This window comes from Sciurus carolinensis, chromosome 3 (assembly GCF_902686445.1).
Source record: "Sciurus carolinensis chromosome 3, mSciCar1.2, whole genome shotgun sequence".
Taxonomy (NCBI): Eukaryota; Metazoa; Chordata; class Mammalia; order Rodentia; family Sciuridae; genus Sciurus; species Sciurus carolinensis.
The window spans coordinates 3,895,059-3,915,500 of NC_062215.1; the positions used below are offsets into that span (position 1 = coordinate 3,895,059).

Here is a 20,442-nt window from a genome sequence, read left to right on the forward strand (position 1 = left end):
AGCGCTAGTCTGCAGTTTTCGTCTCTCAATGTGGACTCCACGGTCCACCTGATGACTGCTACATTGCCTGCTTGGCCATGTTCTTGAGGTCTTTGCGCATCTTTCTGTCACTGCTGCCTGGCAAGTTCTTCATCCTGAAAGAAGTCACTGCTCATTCTATGCTGACTCACAGTCTCTCCAAGAAAGCTGAATAGCCAGGAAGTTTGGTGCTACTCTGAAAGGATGGTTCCTACTTTTTGAGATTCCCCCCAATCCTGTGTGCTCCTGGGTCAAAATTCATTCAAAACCTTTCATTCAAGCCTCTCATGCCTTTGCCCAGTCTCTTCCTGTACCCCAGGATAAGCCTGACTCCCTCTTCAGCTCTGAGACTTGCACTTCCTCATCGGCTCACATCACTTATGCTGGGATGTGCCTTGCAGTCCATTACACATCAGTTACTCCCCAATTTCTCATGTCTCCTACCACCAACCTTCTTGGAGAGTGTGTGCATGCTGCCTCTTCTTGCTTCCTTACTTGCCATTCTCCCTTCACCCCGCTCCTCATGGAAGCCTTGTCACACCCAACTCCAGTGAGTTATCTCTTCTTATCTCCTGTCTCCAGGAGACTTCCTGTGCTCAGCAGATCTTTTCTGCTCACCCTAGCAGGCTTCCTTCTGGCCTATGCTTGAGATTTTGATGCAGACACTTTTTTTTTTTAACTGGTTTTATTTCCTTTTAAAGTTTTCTTCATTTTTTTAGATATACATGACAGTAGAGTGTATTTTGATAGATTTTACACACATGGAGTATAATGTATTCTAACTAGGACCCCATTCTTGTGGTTGAACATAGTGTGGAGTTCCAGGGGTCATGTATTCATATATGAACATAGGAGAGTTGTGTCCGATTCATTCTGTCTTTCCTATTCTGCCCCCACTCCCTTCCCTTCATTTCCCTTTGTCTAATCCAGTGAATTTCTATTCTTCCCTCTCCTCTACTTATCATGAGTCAACAGCATATCAGAGAGAACATTCAGCCCTTGGTTTTTTGAGATTGGCTTATTTCACCTAGCATGACAGTCTCCAGATCCATCCATTTACTGGCAAAAGTCATAAAGTCATTCTTTTTTATGGCTGAGTAATATTCCATTGTATATATGTACCATATTTTCTTTATTCATTCATCAGTTGAAGGGCACCTAGACTGGTTCCACAGCTTAACTATTGTGAACTGAGCTACTATAAACATTGATGTTGTTTCATGCAGGCACTCTTTATACTAACACATTGATCCTAGTCATCTCATCTATTCCCGTGGCTTCATTTATCAATCTTGTGACAGTGCTTAGAGCCCCAGATGGCAACTAGAGACCTGTATCTGCATATCTTACAGGCACTTCAAAATCAACATATCTCTAACACTATGCATTTCTCTCCTTGCCCTGCTGAGTCTTTCAATCTCTCCTAGAGATTCACTGCAAAATTCAAAGGCAGCAGAAGAAAAGAAGAAGGAAGGTGGGAATAAAGAACTACTATCAAGCTGTAGAAAGTTCCATGCACCCCTGTGATGAAAACCCAATTTCTCTTTTATGAACAACTGACACTGGTTGGCCAGCCACTATCAATGTCAAGGTCTGTCCACTCGTTAACTTGTTTTTTAAAAGAGTAGAAGAAAATCTTTTTTCCTTTACTGAAGGAAATTTGGCAAGGACTCCAAAGCAAAGAATTCATGCTGACAGCAGCCTCAGAATTGTCTCACCTCTCCATTACCTGTACCTTAAGAGCAGAGGGGACTAACTCAAGGGAACACAGCTGATGTGTCAGGAACAGATGCCACTGCTCTGACCAACAGCCCAGAGCTCTCCCATGATACTGCTATCTTTTTTTTTTTTTTTTTGGCAGTACTAAGGCCTCACACGTTAGGCAAGAGTGCTATAACTGAGCTATATCCCCCCAGCCTGCTGCTATCTTTAAAAAAGATCAAAGGGCAAATTCAGAACTATTTCCCATCAAATCTATCAGAGGAAAAGGAATTTATGCTGCATTAATGAAAGAGTAAGCAAATAAACGTTATCAACCAGTCACTCTTTTTTCAATCTAAACTACCAGAATCTAAGATGTTTGCGTATGGAACATGCAGCTCTCCCATTACCTGTTGTGTTATGCCAAGGCCTCGTTTTAAGAGTCCAGCATTCTAAGCCAGTCTTGCCTTTCCTCCTTGAGTACCTGTTTTCTAGGCAGGGTAGAGGCTGGCAGGTGAACTAAGAATGCTCCTATACTTTTAAAGGGTGTGGGAAGGGAATAAAGCAAAGATGACTATATAACAGAGACCAAATAAGGCTTGAAAATTCTAAAATGTTTACTATCTGGCTCTTTTTAAGAAAAGTTTGCTGACTATTAGTATAGGGTATGGAAACTTCCTGGAGAAAAATTCCAGTAATGTATCTCAAAGTCTTGTGTGTTTTTATTTTTTAAAAATGTATGGGCACAAGGGTACACACCTGTAATGTCAGCTACTTGGGAGCCTGAGGCAAGAGGATCGTAAGCTTGAGGACAGCCTTGGCAACTCTGTCAACCTAACTCCAAATAAAAAATTAAAAGATAAAAAGGACTGGGGATGTAGCTCAGTGGCAGAATGTTCCTGTGTTCAATCCCCAGCACCAATAAATAAATAAATATGAAAGTCTGTAAGTAAACTGTGAGCTCCTTGTCCCCTCTGCACTCACGAGGTATTCTTAACAGTAGCCAAATGAAAGGGGGCAATGCTCTTCACCAGGAACACACAAGAGTCACTGAGTCTGGCAGTCTTAGGTCCTCTCTTAGGAACCCAGGTGCTTTTTGCTCCATCCCAGCACTGAGTCCCATGCACAAGACAATGCCTTACCCCAGACACGTCTGGGGGACTGCCTACCCTTCCTGTGTCCTTCATGGGCCCTGCCACTCTTGTTCTCATCCCTGCCTGGGGTGACTCAGGAGCGGGCTTCCACACTCATGGCTCTCACTCTCCTCTGTGCCACTGAAGCCCACATACTGCCCCAGAGCAGCCTCTCTAAGTTCATCTCCAGCACTGCTTGGAAGAGTTTCTCTTCAAATCAAACACTGAAGTTGAACAAGAATGTCCTTCCACTAAGCCAAGACCATGCTGGTTGTTGCAGGAAGGCACTGTAGCATAAGCTAGGCTTCTCACCTAAATGCACCAACAATTAATTGGGAAAATAAAAATCAAAAGACATGCAGTTTTCAAAACATGGATAGCTGATTGGAAATCTTAGATAAGTTTAGAGAGGAAAGATGACCATATGGTGGCCATCAACCACACAGGGTTACTGACAGTGCTGGATGTCCACAATGAGTTGTACTGCAAGTATGAAAAACATAACTAGATTCTGAAGACTTAGGACCAAAAAAAACGAATATACAAATAAATATGAAATACCAAATATCTAAAAATACTTTTCATATTAATGCTAAAATGGTAGTATTTTGGATATATTGAGATAAAAAAAAGCACATTTTTATTAAAAGTAACTTTAGTAGCTCAGTGGAAGAGTGCATGTGCAAGGCCCTTGGCTTAATCCCCAGTCCTGCAAAAGAGTAACTTCACCTGTTATTTTTAATATATATATTTTTAGTTGTTGATGAGCCTTTATTTATTTATTTTATGTGATGCTGAGGATCAAACCCAGGGCCTCACACATGCAATAAGTGTTCTACACTGAGTCACAAACCCAGCCCCTTTACCTGTTACTTTTTAATGATGCTACTAGATTCACCTGGCTCACATTTTTTGGGGGGTGAGGGGTGGGGGGTGGGGTCTTGTTATGTTGCCCAGGCTGGTGTTGAACTTCTAGGTTCAAATAATCCTCCAGCCTCAGCCTCAGCCTCAGCCTCCCAAGTAAGTGGGATTAGAGGTGTGCACCACTGTACCCAGACTAAACGGAATTTTCTTTGTCTTTTCTTCTTCATAGTGCAGGGCCTTGCACATGCTAAACATGCACTCTACCACTGAGCTTCCTCTTAGCCCCTTGTATATTTCTGTTAGACAATGCTGCTTCAGAAATGGCAGTTGGGACTTTTTTTTTTTTTTTTTTTTTGGTACTGGGGATTGAACCCAGGGAAGCTCTACCAATAAGTTGCATCTCCGGCCCTTTTTATTTTTATTTTGAGACAGGGTCTCACTAAATTGTCCAGGCTGGTCTTGAACTTGCATTCCCTCCTGTGTCTCTGGGATTACAGGAGTGTCCCACCACAACTGGTAGCAATGTCTTTTTGAAAGAGATCAATTCAACTGATTTCTTAGAAATATGTTACATTTAGAGGCCAGGGATGTGGTTCACTGATGGAGCGCTTACCTTGTGTGTGGGAGGCACTGGGCTCGATCCTTAGCACCACATAAAAATAAATAAATGTATAACAAAAAGAAATACGTTACATTTAAATGATTGTGTTTTTCTAAAGGTTGCAAGTGAGAAAATAGCAGCTGTGAGCGATCACATTGTTTCAGGTGAGAGGTTTTCCCTTACAGCTCTGCATGCCACAGGAAGCACTGCATGTTGTCTCACAAACAGAAAAATGCCATTTGTTAAATTAACAAAAAGACCAAGGGCCCCTAGAGCACAACAGGAGCACAGAATCCCTCACACTGCCTCACAGCAGTGGCTCCAGCAGCCCCAGTGCCAGGGCTCCAGGCTAGAAGTCTGGAGGTCCTCTTGGGCCCTAAGAAAAGGGAAGAGGCCCCTTACTCAGCAAAACAGTGAACAGGAACCACGAATTCTGGCCTGGTCCAGTTGTACCTCTGGGGTCTCTTCTATGTGATGGAATGGTGAACCTGCTCTGATTTCAGACCTTTGGAACTAGAAGCCACCTAACACATCTCAAATGAAAAATGGAGAATTTCAAAATTTGGATCTATTCTCAAAATAGAGATAAATCAAATGGGTGCTTTTGGACTAGACATAAACTCTTCTTGGATCCAAATTTCTGAATCTATTCCTGCCCCAAAGAAATAAGGTATCCTATAATAAAATTCAAAAACAAAAATGGGGTATCCAGAGCAATCCTAATGTTTCTCTTACACAAACCTGGATCTAAGCCCACATTGCAATAAGGAAGGCTTATACTGTATCTATCTTTCTACACGCAGTGTTTCCACAAAGCAGAACACAGCAAAGCCATGGAAATCAGTTTATGAATGGTAAACAAATCATTTGTCTCACTTAGAAAAACTTAAGATTGCAATCATTTACTAACTATATAGCTCAAAAACACTTTCAGAGTGCTGGAAGTTTTGTTTACTCTTTTTTGCCTAAGCTTTTACCTTTTTTTTTTTTTTAATGAGGGTGACACCTGCTGGTAAAAAGTAAAAAGGCAGATATTAACTCTTTACCTTTTAAGAATTTTCTCCTTTCAGCTAAAATTTCCAGGTACATTGTTATTTAATAAGGCCAAATAGTCTATTTGATAAGCTGCTATTGCTTTTTCAAAACCCCAGGTGACAGCATTGACAGGAAGTCCAGACTGTCCCTGTGGTGCTCTGGAGGACTTCTTTTAGGAACTCCTTTTCAAGCTTGTATACACTCTCTAAGAGATCACAGGAGAGCGACTTGCCTAACTGATTCCTGCCCCCTTGCTAGTTACTTTGCAGCCTCCCCAACCGCTAGTTACAGTCCTGCCCTCTTCCCCTACTTCCCAGCATTCGCCTGGCGTGAGCTTCATGGTGTCATTCGACACCACCATCTGCATTGACCTTTCTTCCCTTGATGTGCTTGCTACTATGCTCCTGTACATTTACCCCAGCCTTCATTCTGGCATCCAGACTGCCTGGCCCTGCCACAGCCTCAGTGACAGGGAAGGCATTGACTATCTACTTATTCCAGCATAAGGCCCAATGCTTTGAAGAATTAACCTAATGTGGACTGCCCAAATCTCTCTATTGTAATGTCTAAAACCTTTCCTATACTCTGAAATTTGGATAACCCAGTTCCCTCCCTCTCTCAATCTGTGCCCTTGACTTCTGTCTGATTTACATTCATTCGACTGTGGGTGAGACAGGCGGTTCCTGGGAGGGGGCCAACCCAATTGCTTTCTTTTTGGCTGTGAAGACCAGGCTGACGAGTTCTTTCCCCAAGTCACAGCTCCTCAGCCCTTCTCAACCCTTTCTATGATTTCATAAGCACTCAATCCCCTGTTCTGAGTCCATTTCTGTTTAAGTAGAGTGTAAGCAGGACATTCGCGTCTTTCATACACCTCAACAACATTACGGCATTTGGTGTGAGCCAGACACGCAACTGCTTCCTTCTGATGGAAACAACTCAAAGGCACCAGAGTTACAATCTCCTGGGCCACCATTACTTGCCTCAAGTACACTGACAGAGTACAGAGGTATGTTTTAAAAGTTGTTTTCTATAGGTAAATGCTAACCTACAGGGATGTTTTAATACACACATTTTATTTTTAAAATCTGGATGTACTTTACAATGACTGAATACATTTAATATGGTTTCCCAATTCATCCTCTAACTCCACCAGTAAGACATTTAATCAAATGTATGATACATACATTATTTTGGTTTTCCTCTACAGTTCCTGGCTCATGACTCCCATAGCCCTTGTTAAGTTCTTAGTGACTAGAACAATGAGCCTATCTTTTGTTAAAGTGTTTGGTCTGCTATTCTTGGTTCCCAAAGCAGCTTAGGAGCACCTGTAGAGGCTGAGGGTAGAAGACAGTATCTTGGGACAGCACTGGGGCCCCTGGCCTCAGGAAGCACAGCCTCTCCCTCTGTCTCATCTGGCCCTCCTTCCACCTGCTCCTGTTCTCCTCAAGGTGGACCACAGAAACCAGAATTCCTCTTTCCCAAGGGAGCTCACAGAAGCTCAAGAGGCTGGAGTCTTCCCCCACCTTTCTGTCTTGGAGCTGGTCACACGGAATTCTCTGCCCCACTTGTCTGACAGTAGCAGATCCCAAGACCTCCCATTTCCAAAGGGGGCCTTCCTCAGACCCAGGAGGAAAGAATCGCTGGGGCAAGAAGAACATGTGCACAAAGACCTTGCTGGGGTCCTGGCCCACCTGTTAGCGCTGGACCGTGGCCTGGTGTCCTGTCACCTTTCCACACAGCTGTCCATGCTGCAATCATGCCTGAAGCATCGAAGCCTCCATACAACCCCAGGACAGGAAGCTGAACAAGAACGCGTCCACCCGCTGGCAGGCGGGACACGTGGGGTCCTTCTAGACCTCACCCTATTCATCTCAACTGGCTGTTCACTTGTATCATTTGAAATACACATTATGATAAACCAGCATACGGGTTTCTGAGTTCTGAGAGCAGCTCGAGCAAATCAATTGAGCTTAAAGAGGGACTGCAGGAGCTCCAAATCACAGCAGGTCACTTGGAAGTTCAGAAGGTCCCAACTTGCACCTGGGTCTGAAGTGGGGTACAGCTCTCAACCTATGGGGTCTTACACTGTCCCAGAACTCAGGTGAACTGGAGGACATGCAGCAGGTGGCCACTGCAGAATTGCTTGCTTGCTTGCTTGCTTGCTTGCTGTGGGGAGAAACCCCCACACCTTTTGGTGTGTTTGTGTGTTGATGGGCTGGGGTTGTGGCTCAGTGGTAGAGTGCTTGCCCAGCACGTGTGAGGCACTAGGTTCGATCCTCAGCACCACATAAAAATACACAAATAAAATAAAGGTATTCATCTACCACTAAAAAAAAAGTTAAAAAAAAGTAAAGAAAAGAAAGAAACCATGTGTTTGAGTGTATAGTAGAAGAAACTGAGTTTGTGTTCATTTTTCTACATAGATAGCATCTCAGAATTTCACAAACAAAAGTTTTTGTATGATACAGCAAAGAAACTTCTGTTGGGCACAGGCACTACACAATAACAAAAAAAGAAAAATACTAAAAAATCTCTCATTAGAATTTGAGGGCTGGGGAGATAGCTCAGTTGGTAGAGTACTTGCCTTGCAAGCACAAGGCCCTGGGTTCGATCCCCAGCACAAAAAAAAAAAAAAAAAAAAAAAAAGAATTCCAAGTTTGAGGTCAGCCTCAGCACCTTAATGAGGCCCTAAGCAACTTAGTGAGACCCTGTATCAAAATAAAAATAGGGCTGGGGATGTGGCTTAGTGGTTGAGTGCCTCTGGGTTCAACTCCTAGTACCAAAACAAACAGAATACATATTCAAAAATTCAAAGTTTTAAAAACCATTTTACATTTAAATTTATTCAAATATATGTGATTAATGTTTGCAAGTATGACTATATAACAGAACTATTCTCTTATGCTAAAATAATCAGATTCCAAGAAGAGTTTTAATGATTACAATTTCTCCTGAAACCAATACAGCAACTCACTTTGTGGGGAGAAGTAGAAGACAGCTTCTGAGTAAAGAGGGGCCATCTGTTGTGTTTATCAGCAATACCGGTGGGATAAAAGCGGAGGCCTTCTGTTTGTTCAGTTGACAGCTTATGGCTCATCTATCACCATGGTAACATTTGGAGCCCAACTCAAAATCAGCACAATCCCATTAACTATAAAATACATTAACTGTCTATTGCCAATGAGAAATGCTGTTTAGAGGTATTTTCTATTCTAACTTATTATAGTGATCGCTAAAAGGTATTAAAATTAGATACTCAATATATCAGATCAGATAAAATCAATGTTAAAAAAAGTATAATTATTTTAGCAATGACTACTAACAATATGACTCATTTCACTAAAAGGTTACTTTACTTTGGCTCTTGGATTCTTCTACTCTAAGAAAATGTACTATTTATGGTATAGGCAAGTATTTCTGAATTCTTCTTAAATAATAGCAGGTCGATTTAGAAGACCCAAATAGAAAATGTTGATAACAGTTTTTGTTAAATAAAATCACCTACCAATACAGCATTAAAACATACTGCTCCCAAAGCAACTTGGGGAGACCCTGCCTCAATATAAAATATAAAAGGGACTAGGGATGTGGCTCAGTGCTTAAGCACTCCTGGGTTCAATCTCCAGTACCAAAAACAAACAAACAAAAACTGAACTGGCTTCTCTATAATCCTTCTTATATCTACTCTCAACTGAAATACTCCCCATATAAGGGAGGCAACACACTGGACCTGCCAGTAGGGGTGAAGAAAGTCCACCAAACGTGTAGCTGGCCATTCTTCCAACTCCTTCCTGACCTCCTCTCTTTCCATGCTAAATCACCCTGAACTGACTGAGTTCTCAGCAGACAGCAAATCCTAAAGTTCAGGAAACACTGAATGTTAAATGGAATTGTGTCCAAAGGGTGTCCTAGGACAAGAGTATTTCCTTCTGTGGGACTCCGTGTATTTTCTTAATAAATTAATACATTGTGAAGTAGTAATAATCCTGGCATATTTCCCCCCAAGAGTGCAGAGCCCTGAAGTCTGCCAGAAGGGGGCACCCAAGTCAAAGCACTGCAAAACAAGTAGGCAGGCCGTTGGGGGAGAAGGAAAATTGGTCCTTCTGCAAGTGAGTTGAAAAGCCTTCCTATTCTCTAAAACCTCTGCTGTGCACCTGCACATGGGGTGTCACCTGCCCTGCCAGTCTTTTGTTTGTCTAGATCCTGAAAATGCTACACTCCCCCAGCCTCGGAGGCCTACAAAAGCTTGTTCCTCCGTAGGTGCAGGTCCTAATCTCTCTCTCTCTCCTTTCCCGGGCTTACCCATGTTCAGGTTACCCTTTAGATATCCAGTCAGCATTACCTACAGGTGCCATCTGTAATTCCCAGGCTCCCTCAGGTTCCTTTGATCTATGCTCTCATTCTACCATGCTTCCTTCCTGCACAGTGGCCATGGCAGCTGGAAATGATACAGGTAGCACCATGACTTATATTTATATCCATTCCCTACAAAACTCTAAGACCCACAAGAGTGAAAAGCATATATATTTTTTTAATCATTTTCTTCCCATAGCAACCAGCACATTATCAAGCCAACAGTAGGTGTTCAATAAATATCTGCTGATAACAGAAAAGACAGAACTAGAAACTAATCTACATTAGCCTTCCCCTCCACCTCATCACCTAGCTCATCTTCTGAAGCCTGAACTATGCATTATTCTAAATGCACCCACTGCCTTAAGCCCCTCCCCACTAAGCCAGTTTAGTTCAGTTTTAACCCTGCATGTTCAGTGGGTTTTCCAAAATACACATCTCATGATACCATTCTTCCACTTGAAACACTTCAATGGCTTTCTTTGGTTTAGAAAATAAAATACAAATTCCCTAGTTTCAACTCCTTTTCTGGATAGGATAGGCTGTTGAGAGTTCAGTTGTAATGGTCTGATGGCTGGGCTTGGGATGACCTGGAGAAGGCATGTCTCCCTGTCTTTGTTTTCTTAGCAAACTCAGGGCACAATTGGACAAGTGGCCAGCTCTAAGAGCATGCATTTATCTCACTCTTCTCAGTATTTTCTTTTCCCATTCTCTCATTTATTTTTAAAAGTAGGTAATTATGTTTTATACAGATATAAATATTTAATGAAAAGATGACCATTTAAATTTTTTCAGTTAGAAGGTGTGGGATAAATAAATCACAGTACCCAGAAGTTGTATTGCATTCATTTGCACATATATAGATCTTTCTACTAAAACCTCTGAGAACAGGAAGCTTATCTCTGCTGTCTAGTAGGTATTTATTAACTGTTTATTTAATGAGCTAACCAACCAACTCTAGATAACGAATACAATGAAATCTTTTGGTGTGCTAAAAGCTAGATAAACTGTCATATTTAAAAGTGCATGTTTCCTGATATTACCACATGAAAAGTACCTGCATACCCAGAAAGAAAGGGAAGAACTGTGGCAAGCTGACAACTCTGCTGTGGTGTGGCATCTCTCCACTGAGTTTGAGGGGCCACATGAGTGTCACAAATCAATTTGGAAAAAGAAAATAAATAATAAAAGTAGGCAAGCCATTTGAACAGATACTTCACTAAAGGAGCTATGCAGATGGCAAATAAGCACATAAAAATTACATTCACTATTGTTAGTCATTAAGAAAATGCAGGGATTTGATTGTGGTTCAGTGGTAGAGCGCTTGCTTAGCACAGGTGAGGCACTGGGTTCGATCCTCAGCACCACATAAAATAAATAAATAAATAAATAGGGCTGGGGATATAGCTCAGTTGGTAGAGTGTTTGCCTTGCAAGCACAAGGTCCTGGGTTCAATCCCCAGCACCGCAAATAAATAAATAAATAAATAAATAAATAAATAAAGTAAATTATTGTGACCATCTACAACTAAAATATTTAAAAAAGAAAATGCAAATTAAAGTCTTAATAAGACACCCTACATATCTATTAGAATGGCTGAAATTATACTATGCGTTATAAAGTACAACTGTGAAATAGTATTAGCACTGGAAGTTTTGCAGTTTCTTGGCAAGTTAACCATGCACCCATCATTATGACAGGTGCATTGCTGACCGTGGCAATGGTTCCAAAGGTGTATGGATGTCAACATATGTTAATCTGTTCTATTTAACCATGTGTACTGTAGCCAATAATGACTCAATAAAGTTGTTTTAAAAAGCAGCAGCCCGCCAGGGTTAACAACAGCCTACTTCTCAGAATGCAGGCTGTCAGCATTTTTTTGAGTTATGAACTATCAACTGCCTCTATGTTCAAAGTTTTAGTGAAGAATTATGCTGTACTTTCATGTCATCTAAGACTCAGTGAAGCAACCGCAGAAAGATGCTGTGATGAGACCTGACATGAGGAAGCAGAGCATGCTGGACCTGTTGTCACCAGCGTCACTACCATTCCTTTAAAATTTGATCAGGAACTTACACACGCATGAACCTGTACCTGCCTAGAGTTTGTTTTTTGGCAGTACATTTTTATCCTTTTAAATTGTCCATATATTTTTAAACACCTCATCTTAACTCTCTTGTTAATAAGATGTATATTAATGTTAATAAATATACATTTATTATATCTTTCTCTTAAGATTTAACAGCAAACTAATTCCTTTAAAAACAGAAAGACAAATCTAATATTTAGAAATCTAAATATTTAGGTATCATCCCTTAAAGATCCCTCATATAATAAATCTTGGAGGGATTTCTTACAGTCTATTTAGAAGAATCCTAAGAACTGAAGTTTCTTCTAGAGTGACCAGGTCTACTGAAAACAGGTACACAACACCTGTGTCTCTCATCTTGCTATGTGGTGGTAAGAGAACAAACAAACAAAAATAACAACAACAACCCTGCACAATTGACTACCAGAAGATGAGGGTTCTGATCCTGCTGCAACCTAGCTGTCAAAACTTACACAAATCACTTACCCTCTTTGGATCTCATTTTCTTATCTGAAACAGGAACTAGGTTATCTCCAAGGGCCCTTCAAGCTCTAAGATTTTATTAATTTTGTAGAAAGGCAAACAAAAGGCCATAAAATGCCATAAAAGTACTGAGCATGAGGAAGACTTTTAGCTACTGCCTTTAGAAGAAATTTATACACTCGAACATTTGGTTTAGTTATGTGAATATGAGTGTGAATTCATGTAAATTCCAGGATTCTGGCAATTTTATCGTTAACACAGGAAAACGACTGATCTGACACTGTGACCAGTGCCCCACCCAAGCAGAAGTGCACCTACTTTAGTCAAGATCAGAAAGTGAATGTTCCTCTCTGTTAATCTCTAAATCCTACTATGAAACTGAGAAGAGCTTTATACCTCAATTCTTACTATTCTTCATTTATGTTAATAAAAAGTTCTATTTGTTTAAAATGAATTTTAATAGTAGTACAGCACCCTGCATGTAATTTGTCACTCCAAAAACCTTATCACTCAATGTAAAGCTATGGAAAGAATATGGTTTCAAATGATTTAAACTAACAAAAGCAGATAAAGTTTCTCTTTTTCCTATATAGTACTGGGAATGGAACCCAGGAGCACTTTATCACTAAGCTACATTCCCAGCCCTTTTTATTTTTCAAACAGATCCTCGCTAAGTTGCTGAGGGTGGCCCTGAACTTATGATCCTCCTGCCTCATCATGGCACCTGGGGAAAGCACAGAGAAGTTTTTTGAAAATTAACAATTACTAACTAAATATGTGGCAAAGTTCAACACCTGATTCCAAAATTTAAATTATACTCCTTACAAGCAGGATTAGAATACTAATTAAGTGTACGGTCACAGCAGCGCTGTAACATACAAGTTAATGATCTTTCACAGCAGGATTTTATCTGATCTCAGCCCAATTATGAGAGCACATAGGATCTCAGGCAAACCCAGAGATCGTGTTCAGTTGTTGTTCTTTGGGCACCAATGCAGAATTTACAAGAGACTATTTTGTTTGTGAGCAGGCTCACAAGGAGGTTCTCAGATGGCTCAGGGCAGCACTTGGCTGGGTTTGGGGAGAATGGATTGGAGGGAAATAGCAAAGTTCAAATAAACATATATTTATATTTGTGAATTTATAATGACATGCATTCAAGGATGGTTGGCAAAATGTTAACTGGTAAATATCTCAGGATAGAGGGATTTCAAGTAAACTTCAATTAATGCTCAAATTATTTTCAATGAAAGTACATTACTTATGTTCTTCATCACAGGAGGAAAAATAAGGTAAAGGTTAACTAAAACAACAACACAAGACTAGAGGCAGGAAAAGGGGGAGGGAAAGGATTCCAGAAAAATAAACATGCTCAGATTTTTCAGGAGTGTAGGACATCACCCCACTGAAGATCTGCAGACTCAGAGAAGAATCAGAAGAGAGGAACAAGAGTGAACACATGTCTGAATGAAAGTCCCCCACAGCTAACCAAGAGTGTGTTCCTGGCTGCAGGGTAGCATGCGGGGAGTACCACTAGGTGCATGGTATTTCATAAGTGGATTCCGCTGCTCTGAGTCTTAAAATGGCCTCCACAAAGAAGGCACAGGTCAGGATGTGAAAAGATAGCCAGGGAGAATTTTCTGTTTAGTTGTGAAATCTGCAAAGCAGACTTTCTGGAAACCTTGTTTACAAATTTATGGGGTAGGAGGTATGCTGTATATTAGATTATGTTTTTTAGTAAAGATATGTTTTTAGTTAGATTCAGTTCTACATTAGTCTTTGAAGTAAAGTTATAAGTTAAATGGTTAAAGTCAGGTGTGAAAAAAATTTTAAGTGATACTCTAATGAAGACCATCCTACCAAGACTAGTTAATATTCTGTGGGAGAAGGTAGGGGGTATAGTCTATGTGTGTACATAATATACTCTAAAAAGTTCTCCAAAAATGTTTAAAATAAATCGAAATTTAAGGGATAGGGTTGTAGCTCAGTTGCAGACAGCTTGCCTACCACATGTGAGGCACTGGGTTTGATCCTCAGTACCACATAAAAATAAGTAAAATAGGGGCTGAGGAGATAGCTCAGCTGGTAGAGTGCTTGCCTCGAAAGCACAAGGCCCTGAGTTCGATCCCCAGTACCGCAAAAAAAAAAAAAAAAAAAAAAAAAAAAAAAACACAGTAAAATATAAAAAGGTAAAAGGTATTGTGTCCATCCACAACTAAAAATATATCTTAAAAAAAATCAAAAGTTAAAGACATCAAGTCTCAGTTATTGAGAAAATTAAGTCAAATGCAATGCGAACTAACAAAGGCATCTATTTCCTAATACTGCTAGTTGAACGGTTTTCTTTGAGGCACTCACACATGCTACGCAAGTACTCTACACCACTGATCTACAGCCCAGTCCTGAATGATGTATAATAGTGCAGAACAAGAAAATTAGTGACTGATTTGATCTAGTTTAATTTAATTATTAAGACCAAAACAATTTAATCTTCTTTTCCAAAAAACTGACCTGGCATATTACACAGTGTATAGCTATGGCCTCTCTCTAGAGTATTCAACTCTTGGACTCATTCAACATTAAACTTTTCCAACATTCAAATGCCCTGGGCCCTGGACTTCTGAGAGCTGCCCTGTGTTACAGCAAGGTCTCTCCCTGTTTCTGGTGATTCTGTCAGGCAGGCTAGCTGGCCCTGGGGTCAAAGCATAGCTAACTCAAGTTCTGTCAATTGCTGACTGTGTCCTTGTGTCTTGGCCTCTGAGCACACTCCCTGCCACAGGCAGGACTGCTCTGGACCACAGTGACCGCAGAGACTGGACGTGCTGGGGCAAGTGTCTGCTGCGTGTTTTTTCAGTGGGCTGCATGGCAGGAGATTCTGGGGACATCAGCCACCACTCACTTGCTCCACAGTCATAGGGACACACAGTAAACTTCCAGAGCCTTAGTTTACTCATCTGTCCCCTAGAGAGAATGCCACCAACAATGCAAAATACTAAATGTAAGGGCCTTGTACTGGGTCTGACATGAAAGAAGTCGCTGAGTGAGGGTGCTGGGGAGGAAAGAGGGAGCAGGCAAATGGAGTCCCTGCCCTATTAATGCAGGCTACAACAGGGGAAGCAGACAGGAATGCCAACATGTTAGAAAATCAAATCGAGCTTACAGTCCAGGACCTGTTTCCCTGTAGCAGCTCGCTTCTGATGGAGAAAGAGAAAAGTAACCCAGATCCTTTAAGGACTCTTGGTCTTTTGGGCGCGACACAAATCGAGGTGAGGGAAGAGGGAGGAAAATCTCCTGGATCCCTGCAGGATTAATTTATTCCAAAAGGAAATAATAAAAAAAAATCCAACATGCAAAAGTCTTGTGAAGAAAATGAAAGAAAACCATAGAACATGCCAAAGGCAGAAGACCATCCTTCAGAAGATGTACCACAGGAAACAGAAGGAAATCCTCAACCTTCCCAAGAAAATGTAAGCCAGGAAGCAGAAGGAAACCTTAGAGGAGGGCCCGCACAACCCGGCCAGGGATTTAAAGAGGACACTCCTGTTAGGCATGTGGACCCTGAAGAAATGATAAGAGGAGTAGATGAGTTGGAAGGTTTAGGGAAGAGATCAGAAGAGTAAGAAACAAGTTCGTGATGCTGCATTGGAAGCAAAGACATTCACGTAGCCTTCCTTATCCTATATGCTTCAGGCCTTGAATTCCTTTTTGTCTGATATTAAAATTTAGCCCCTGCTTTCTTTCTTTATCATTTTCTGATGTATCTTTGACCTTCATTTTACTTTTAGTTACATGGCCGTATTGTTTTAGGTAGTTTCCTTGTTACCAGCATCTCACTGGATTTTGACCTACTTTCCAGGTTTATTTTTCAGTTGGAAAGTTTCACACATACGCATGGAAATATGTTCATTCATTCCGTATGTACAGTAAAACGTTAACAGGTTACAAAGCAGCATATTTAGTATCAGCTCGCATATGTAGGATACAATTCCAAATTGGGTGTGTATGTGTATACATACATACATACATATCTCAAAAACTTAACTGTGCTTATTTTTGAAGTTTTGTTTTTGTTTTGCTTTTTGCTTATGTGTATTTTTTAATGAACACCTTTCACACACACAAAGAATTGAGGATTTTTTAATAAGTAATAATCAAAAATAGTTTGCAACTAGCTTGTAAGGGCAATGGGGGCACCTAAACTCTTGATGAAACAACTATACATGAAATGTAAACCTCAAGTTACCTCTGGATTTCTTTGCCAGAGGAATAAAACTGGCAATCATTACAAAAAAAAAAGAAAGAAAATCAAATCGATTTCATGTATAAACACAGATGCTACTATAGCAACCTCCCAGGGCGGGGGTTGTAGCTCAGTGGTATGGCGTTTTCCTAGCATGTGTGAGGGTTTGATCCTCAGCATCATATAAAATACATAAATAAAATAAAGGAATTGTGTCCATCTACAACAACAACAACAAAAGCAAGCAAACAAACAAACAAAAACCAACCTCACTAGTTCACAGTCAGGTCAAGTCTGTACGATCTGACACTGGGGTCCAGTCAGAAAGTCAGAACCTTCGACTTGCAGCAGCCAATTTTGATTTGGCTCGGTAATGATGGAGAATCTAAGTAAATTCAAACCTAATGCTGCTAATGCTCTGGTGAACTACCTAGTAGTCCTGTTTTAAAAAAAAACTTCTTTACAGTTCAATAAGCATTTTTTGTTTAGTAGGATGTGAATAATAATTATTATGAACCATTCTAAGGCTAGTTAGTAGTTACTGATAATCTATACCCAAAGGAACAGTATTTTAGAGAAGATAAAAACCCCAGTAAAGTGTGGAGTCAACAATGAAAATACTGATCAGTACAGCAATAGAAATTATTAACTCTGTGTAAAGTGGCAGGCCAACTGTAATTCACAATTACTACACATAAATAAGCAATCTGTTACTATCTGAGGAGAAAACAATTACAATGACAGTGAAAATGGAATACAGCAAGGATTAAAGCAGAATGTAAAAACTTCTCCAATGTTAAAAAAAGGAATGATTCAGAAAACTAATACTGTATTTTTAAGTGACAACTATTAAGAAATCACTGTTTCTTATTTCAGATCATAAGTTCAAATACAACTAAGTACCAACCCTTTTGAGCCCCTCTGGAATTTACCATGCTTCTAAGAGTAGAAGAAGGAAAAATCTCCTTTTTACTTTGCTGCCTTTTAATATTCAATTTATGTTAAATTCATCTCTTAATGTGACTCTAGTTTAAGGTGAAAAGGCTGAGTTGCACCAGGATCAGAAGCCCTGGGCTCTCTCAGTCCTATCTTTACCATTGTCAATCAAGAACATGATGCTCACCAGGAGCATTATCTATAAATGAATTCCTATCCTGCTCAATTACAAACTCAATGAGATAACATACATAACGTTTTCTTTGAAAACTATAAAATGCCAAACTGAAGTAGAGTATATTGGTAATGACGGCAGCCTGAGTAAGCATGCTCATAAAAATGTCTCAGTATACGTGTACATGTGATGGGTCGACAGAAAATAAGAACTTAAGAATGAAAACAGTTAGAGAGATCCTTTACTGAGCACCAACTATATACGAGGAATTGAGCTGTTTTCTAGCATGATTTCATCTGTCTTTACAACAGGTTTATGAGGCAACAACAATTCATTGCTCATTTTAAATATGAGATACCTGAGAATTAAAAAAGGGAAGTTACTTGCCCCAAGTGAAACAGAGCTGGTGTATGTGACCCAAGGTATGCCTTTAACCAGGGAAACCACCTAACCACATCAAGCATGAACTGAAGAGGCTGGAAGTGTGGCTTGCCTATGTTCATTCTAATATTCCAACACAACCCAGGGATGCTGGAGCTACAGTGAGAACTGTATGTTTCCATCAACACCCCGAAGGCAACAGAAACAAGCAAGTTCAGGACTTAGAGGACACAAAAGAAACCTCTTATGTATCAGTAAGGAAGAAGGAATATAGAAAGGTTATACCTACAAAGAATAGCTGGCAATGAGGAACTGGAAGTTTTTTTAAAAAATTCAGATATCTTTGGTTATTCTTATTCCAACTCCATCAGTTTGTTCCTTATTTGGTGGAAAACAAACCGAAAGAAAATTAAAAAATATTGTGTAGAAAGCTAATGTAACATTCTTAAGGCATTTTTAGATTAATCAAAGGTCAATGAGATGCAGATGTAAAACCAGTGTTAAATGAAGAATTTCACAATGAATAATAAAAAGTAGAATCACAGACATGCTTATATCCTTTGTTTTGAGACATCAATTAAAAATTAAAAAAAGAAATCACACTCATCATAAAAAGTTTAGTACCACCATAAAATGTACCCCCCCACACACAAATATAAACAAACTTACCTTTGGTTTTTTGATCAGCAGCCTGAAAAAAACAAAACAAAACAAAACCAGAAATTCTTTAGGAACAATAGTGTGTAGAATGTGTGCATATATAAAAGTCTATAAGCAGAATTTTACACTGAAAATTTTAAAGCAAGCTTTTGCCCAGTTTATTCATTATAATTTATTACTGGGAAAAACATGGATTTGTCTACATGCTATTGATTACATACCAATAGTAAAACTAAAGGAAAAAAAAAAAAAACCTATATTGGAAGCTCATTTGAGCTCTGTATTTTAATACAGTCTAAAAGGCATACAGTTTTAAACTACAAGATACATTCAACTAGGCAAGAATGAAGACAAATGGCATACTTTGTATTTAAAAGGCATAAAATTCAAGCATGACTTTAATGTTTACAGCAGAATTTTTGATTTTTAATATTTACTAATAGGATTTATAAAAGAATATAGGCCAAAGAATTTTCTGCAAAAATTATTTTTAGCTTTTCTAAAACGATCAAGTTTCATGACCTTTTCCTCATTCCTTAGAGGTGGTTGTTATGAACAGCTCTCTTTATCACCAACAACTAAAATCAAACTTCTTGAAACACAGTTCTAATATTCCTAGTTTTTTAAGAGGCTTGTGCAGCTGTCACCCTGTGCTATTTCACTAGCTCAATATCTCTTCCTTGCTGGTTACAGATTTAGCACGTTGATTTAAAACAGTAACAGAATGAAACTTGGTCTCAGATGGCTATGACAAGGCAAATGAGACACAATGATTGCAGAGACAATGAAGTTAGTAACTCTGGTCAAACCTTTTTCTGAGCACCTTCCTTCTTTTTCTTTTCTTCCTGCTTTTTCTTTTTCTTTTCTTCCATCAAACGCTCCTCTTCTTGTGTTTCTTGTTCTTTCTCCCTGTCAAAAATAAAGAAAAGCAGTATTAGTAAAATGGCTGTTTTAAAATTTAGAAAATGAAAAAGCATTAACTGCAGAAAAGTCTTAAGCCAGGCACATATTGGAAAAAGGAGGCCACGTGTTCTGAGAGAACATCAGAAATGCACATTTGTCTGTTACTGCTGGGTGTTCTTTCCTACTACTATAGCAAGCTGCCCTACCTTTTTTTAGTGGTTTTTAGTTGTCTCTTTCATTTAGTTCACACTTATTGGGCACCAAACTACCACCAGGCATTGTACTTGGGATTTTAAAAGCAAGTAGGTACAATATTGAGTAAGTCATAGTCCCTTCCCAATAGCCCCACGCCAGGATTTCTCAAAGTGTTGCCTCTGGGATCGTCATCATCATAATCAGTGGATTCCTAGGTTCTATCCTGGCTCAACATACCAGAATCTCTGGAGGTGATTTACAGCATACTATAATTACATGCTTGTTTGATAAACTGTTTTCTTAAACAGGTAGCATTCGGCATGGTGTTATTGTAAAGATACATGGGTACACAGCATGGAGGAACACATCTGGAAGAAGTCAGCCTAGAAGCTGGGTTGCGAAGTTGAAGAGAGTTGGCTGGCATAGGATGGTGTGTCAGTGGCCAACTGATTGCTTGTCAGCTCCAAATTCACCCTTCAACACCTGGCTGCAGTAGCTGACAGAGATTCTTTAAGCATTTCCCTTTCAGTGAGCACTAAATGGAGCTTTCTTAGTAGAAGGTACTTGAGGGATACTGAAAGAGGAAGCGGCCTCCCTGCTGTTTGAGGTAGCTACATTGTAGGGTCAGCATGTGGGTATGAGGCCACTGGTGATGGTTCCAGCCCCTCAGCAACC

At 39.9% G+C, this 20,442-nt stretch overlaps 1 protein-coding gene and 1 pseudogene across 4 annotated transcripts in view; one reads left to right on the forward strand and one right to left on the reverse strand.

The window, feature by feature from the left end:
- Nucleotides 1-20,442, reverse strand: part of Tnrc6c (trinucleotide repeat containing adaptor 6C) — a 119,742-nt gene that overhangs the window by 57,856 nt on the left and 41,444 nt on the right. For all 4 annotated transcript variants that reach the window (XM_047547763.1, XM_047547760.1, XM_047547761.1 and 1 more), the window contains exons 2-3: nucleotides 19,479-19,578; nucleotides 18,679-18,700 (exon numbers count right to left, since the gene is read on the reverse strand). In XM_047547763.1, coding sequence (XP_047403719.1) covers nucleotides 18,679-18,700; nucleotides 19,479-19,541 — 85 coding nt within the window. In that variant the 5' untranslated portion in view covers nucleotides 19,542-19,578. The remainder of the gene's footprint in view (nucleotides 1-18,678; nucleotides 18,701-19,478; nucleotides 19,579-20,442) is intronic.
- LOC124981402 (transcription elongation factor A protein-like 8) lies at nucleotides 15,466-15,974 on the forward strand (annotated as a pseudogene).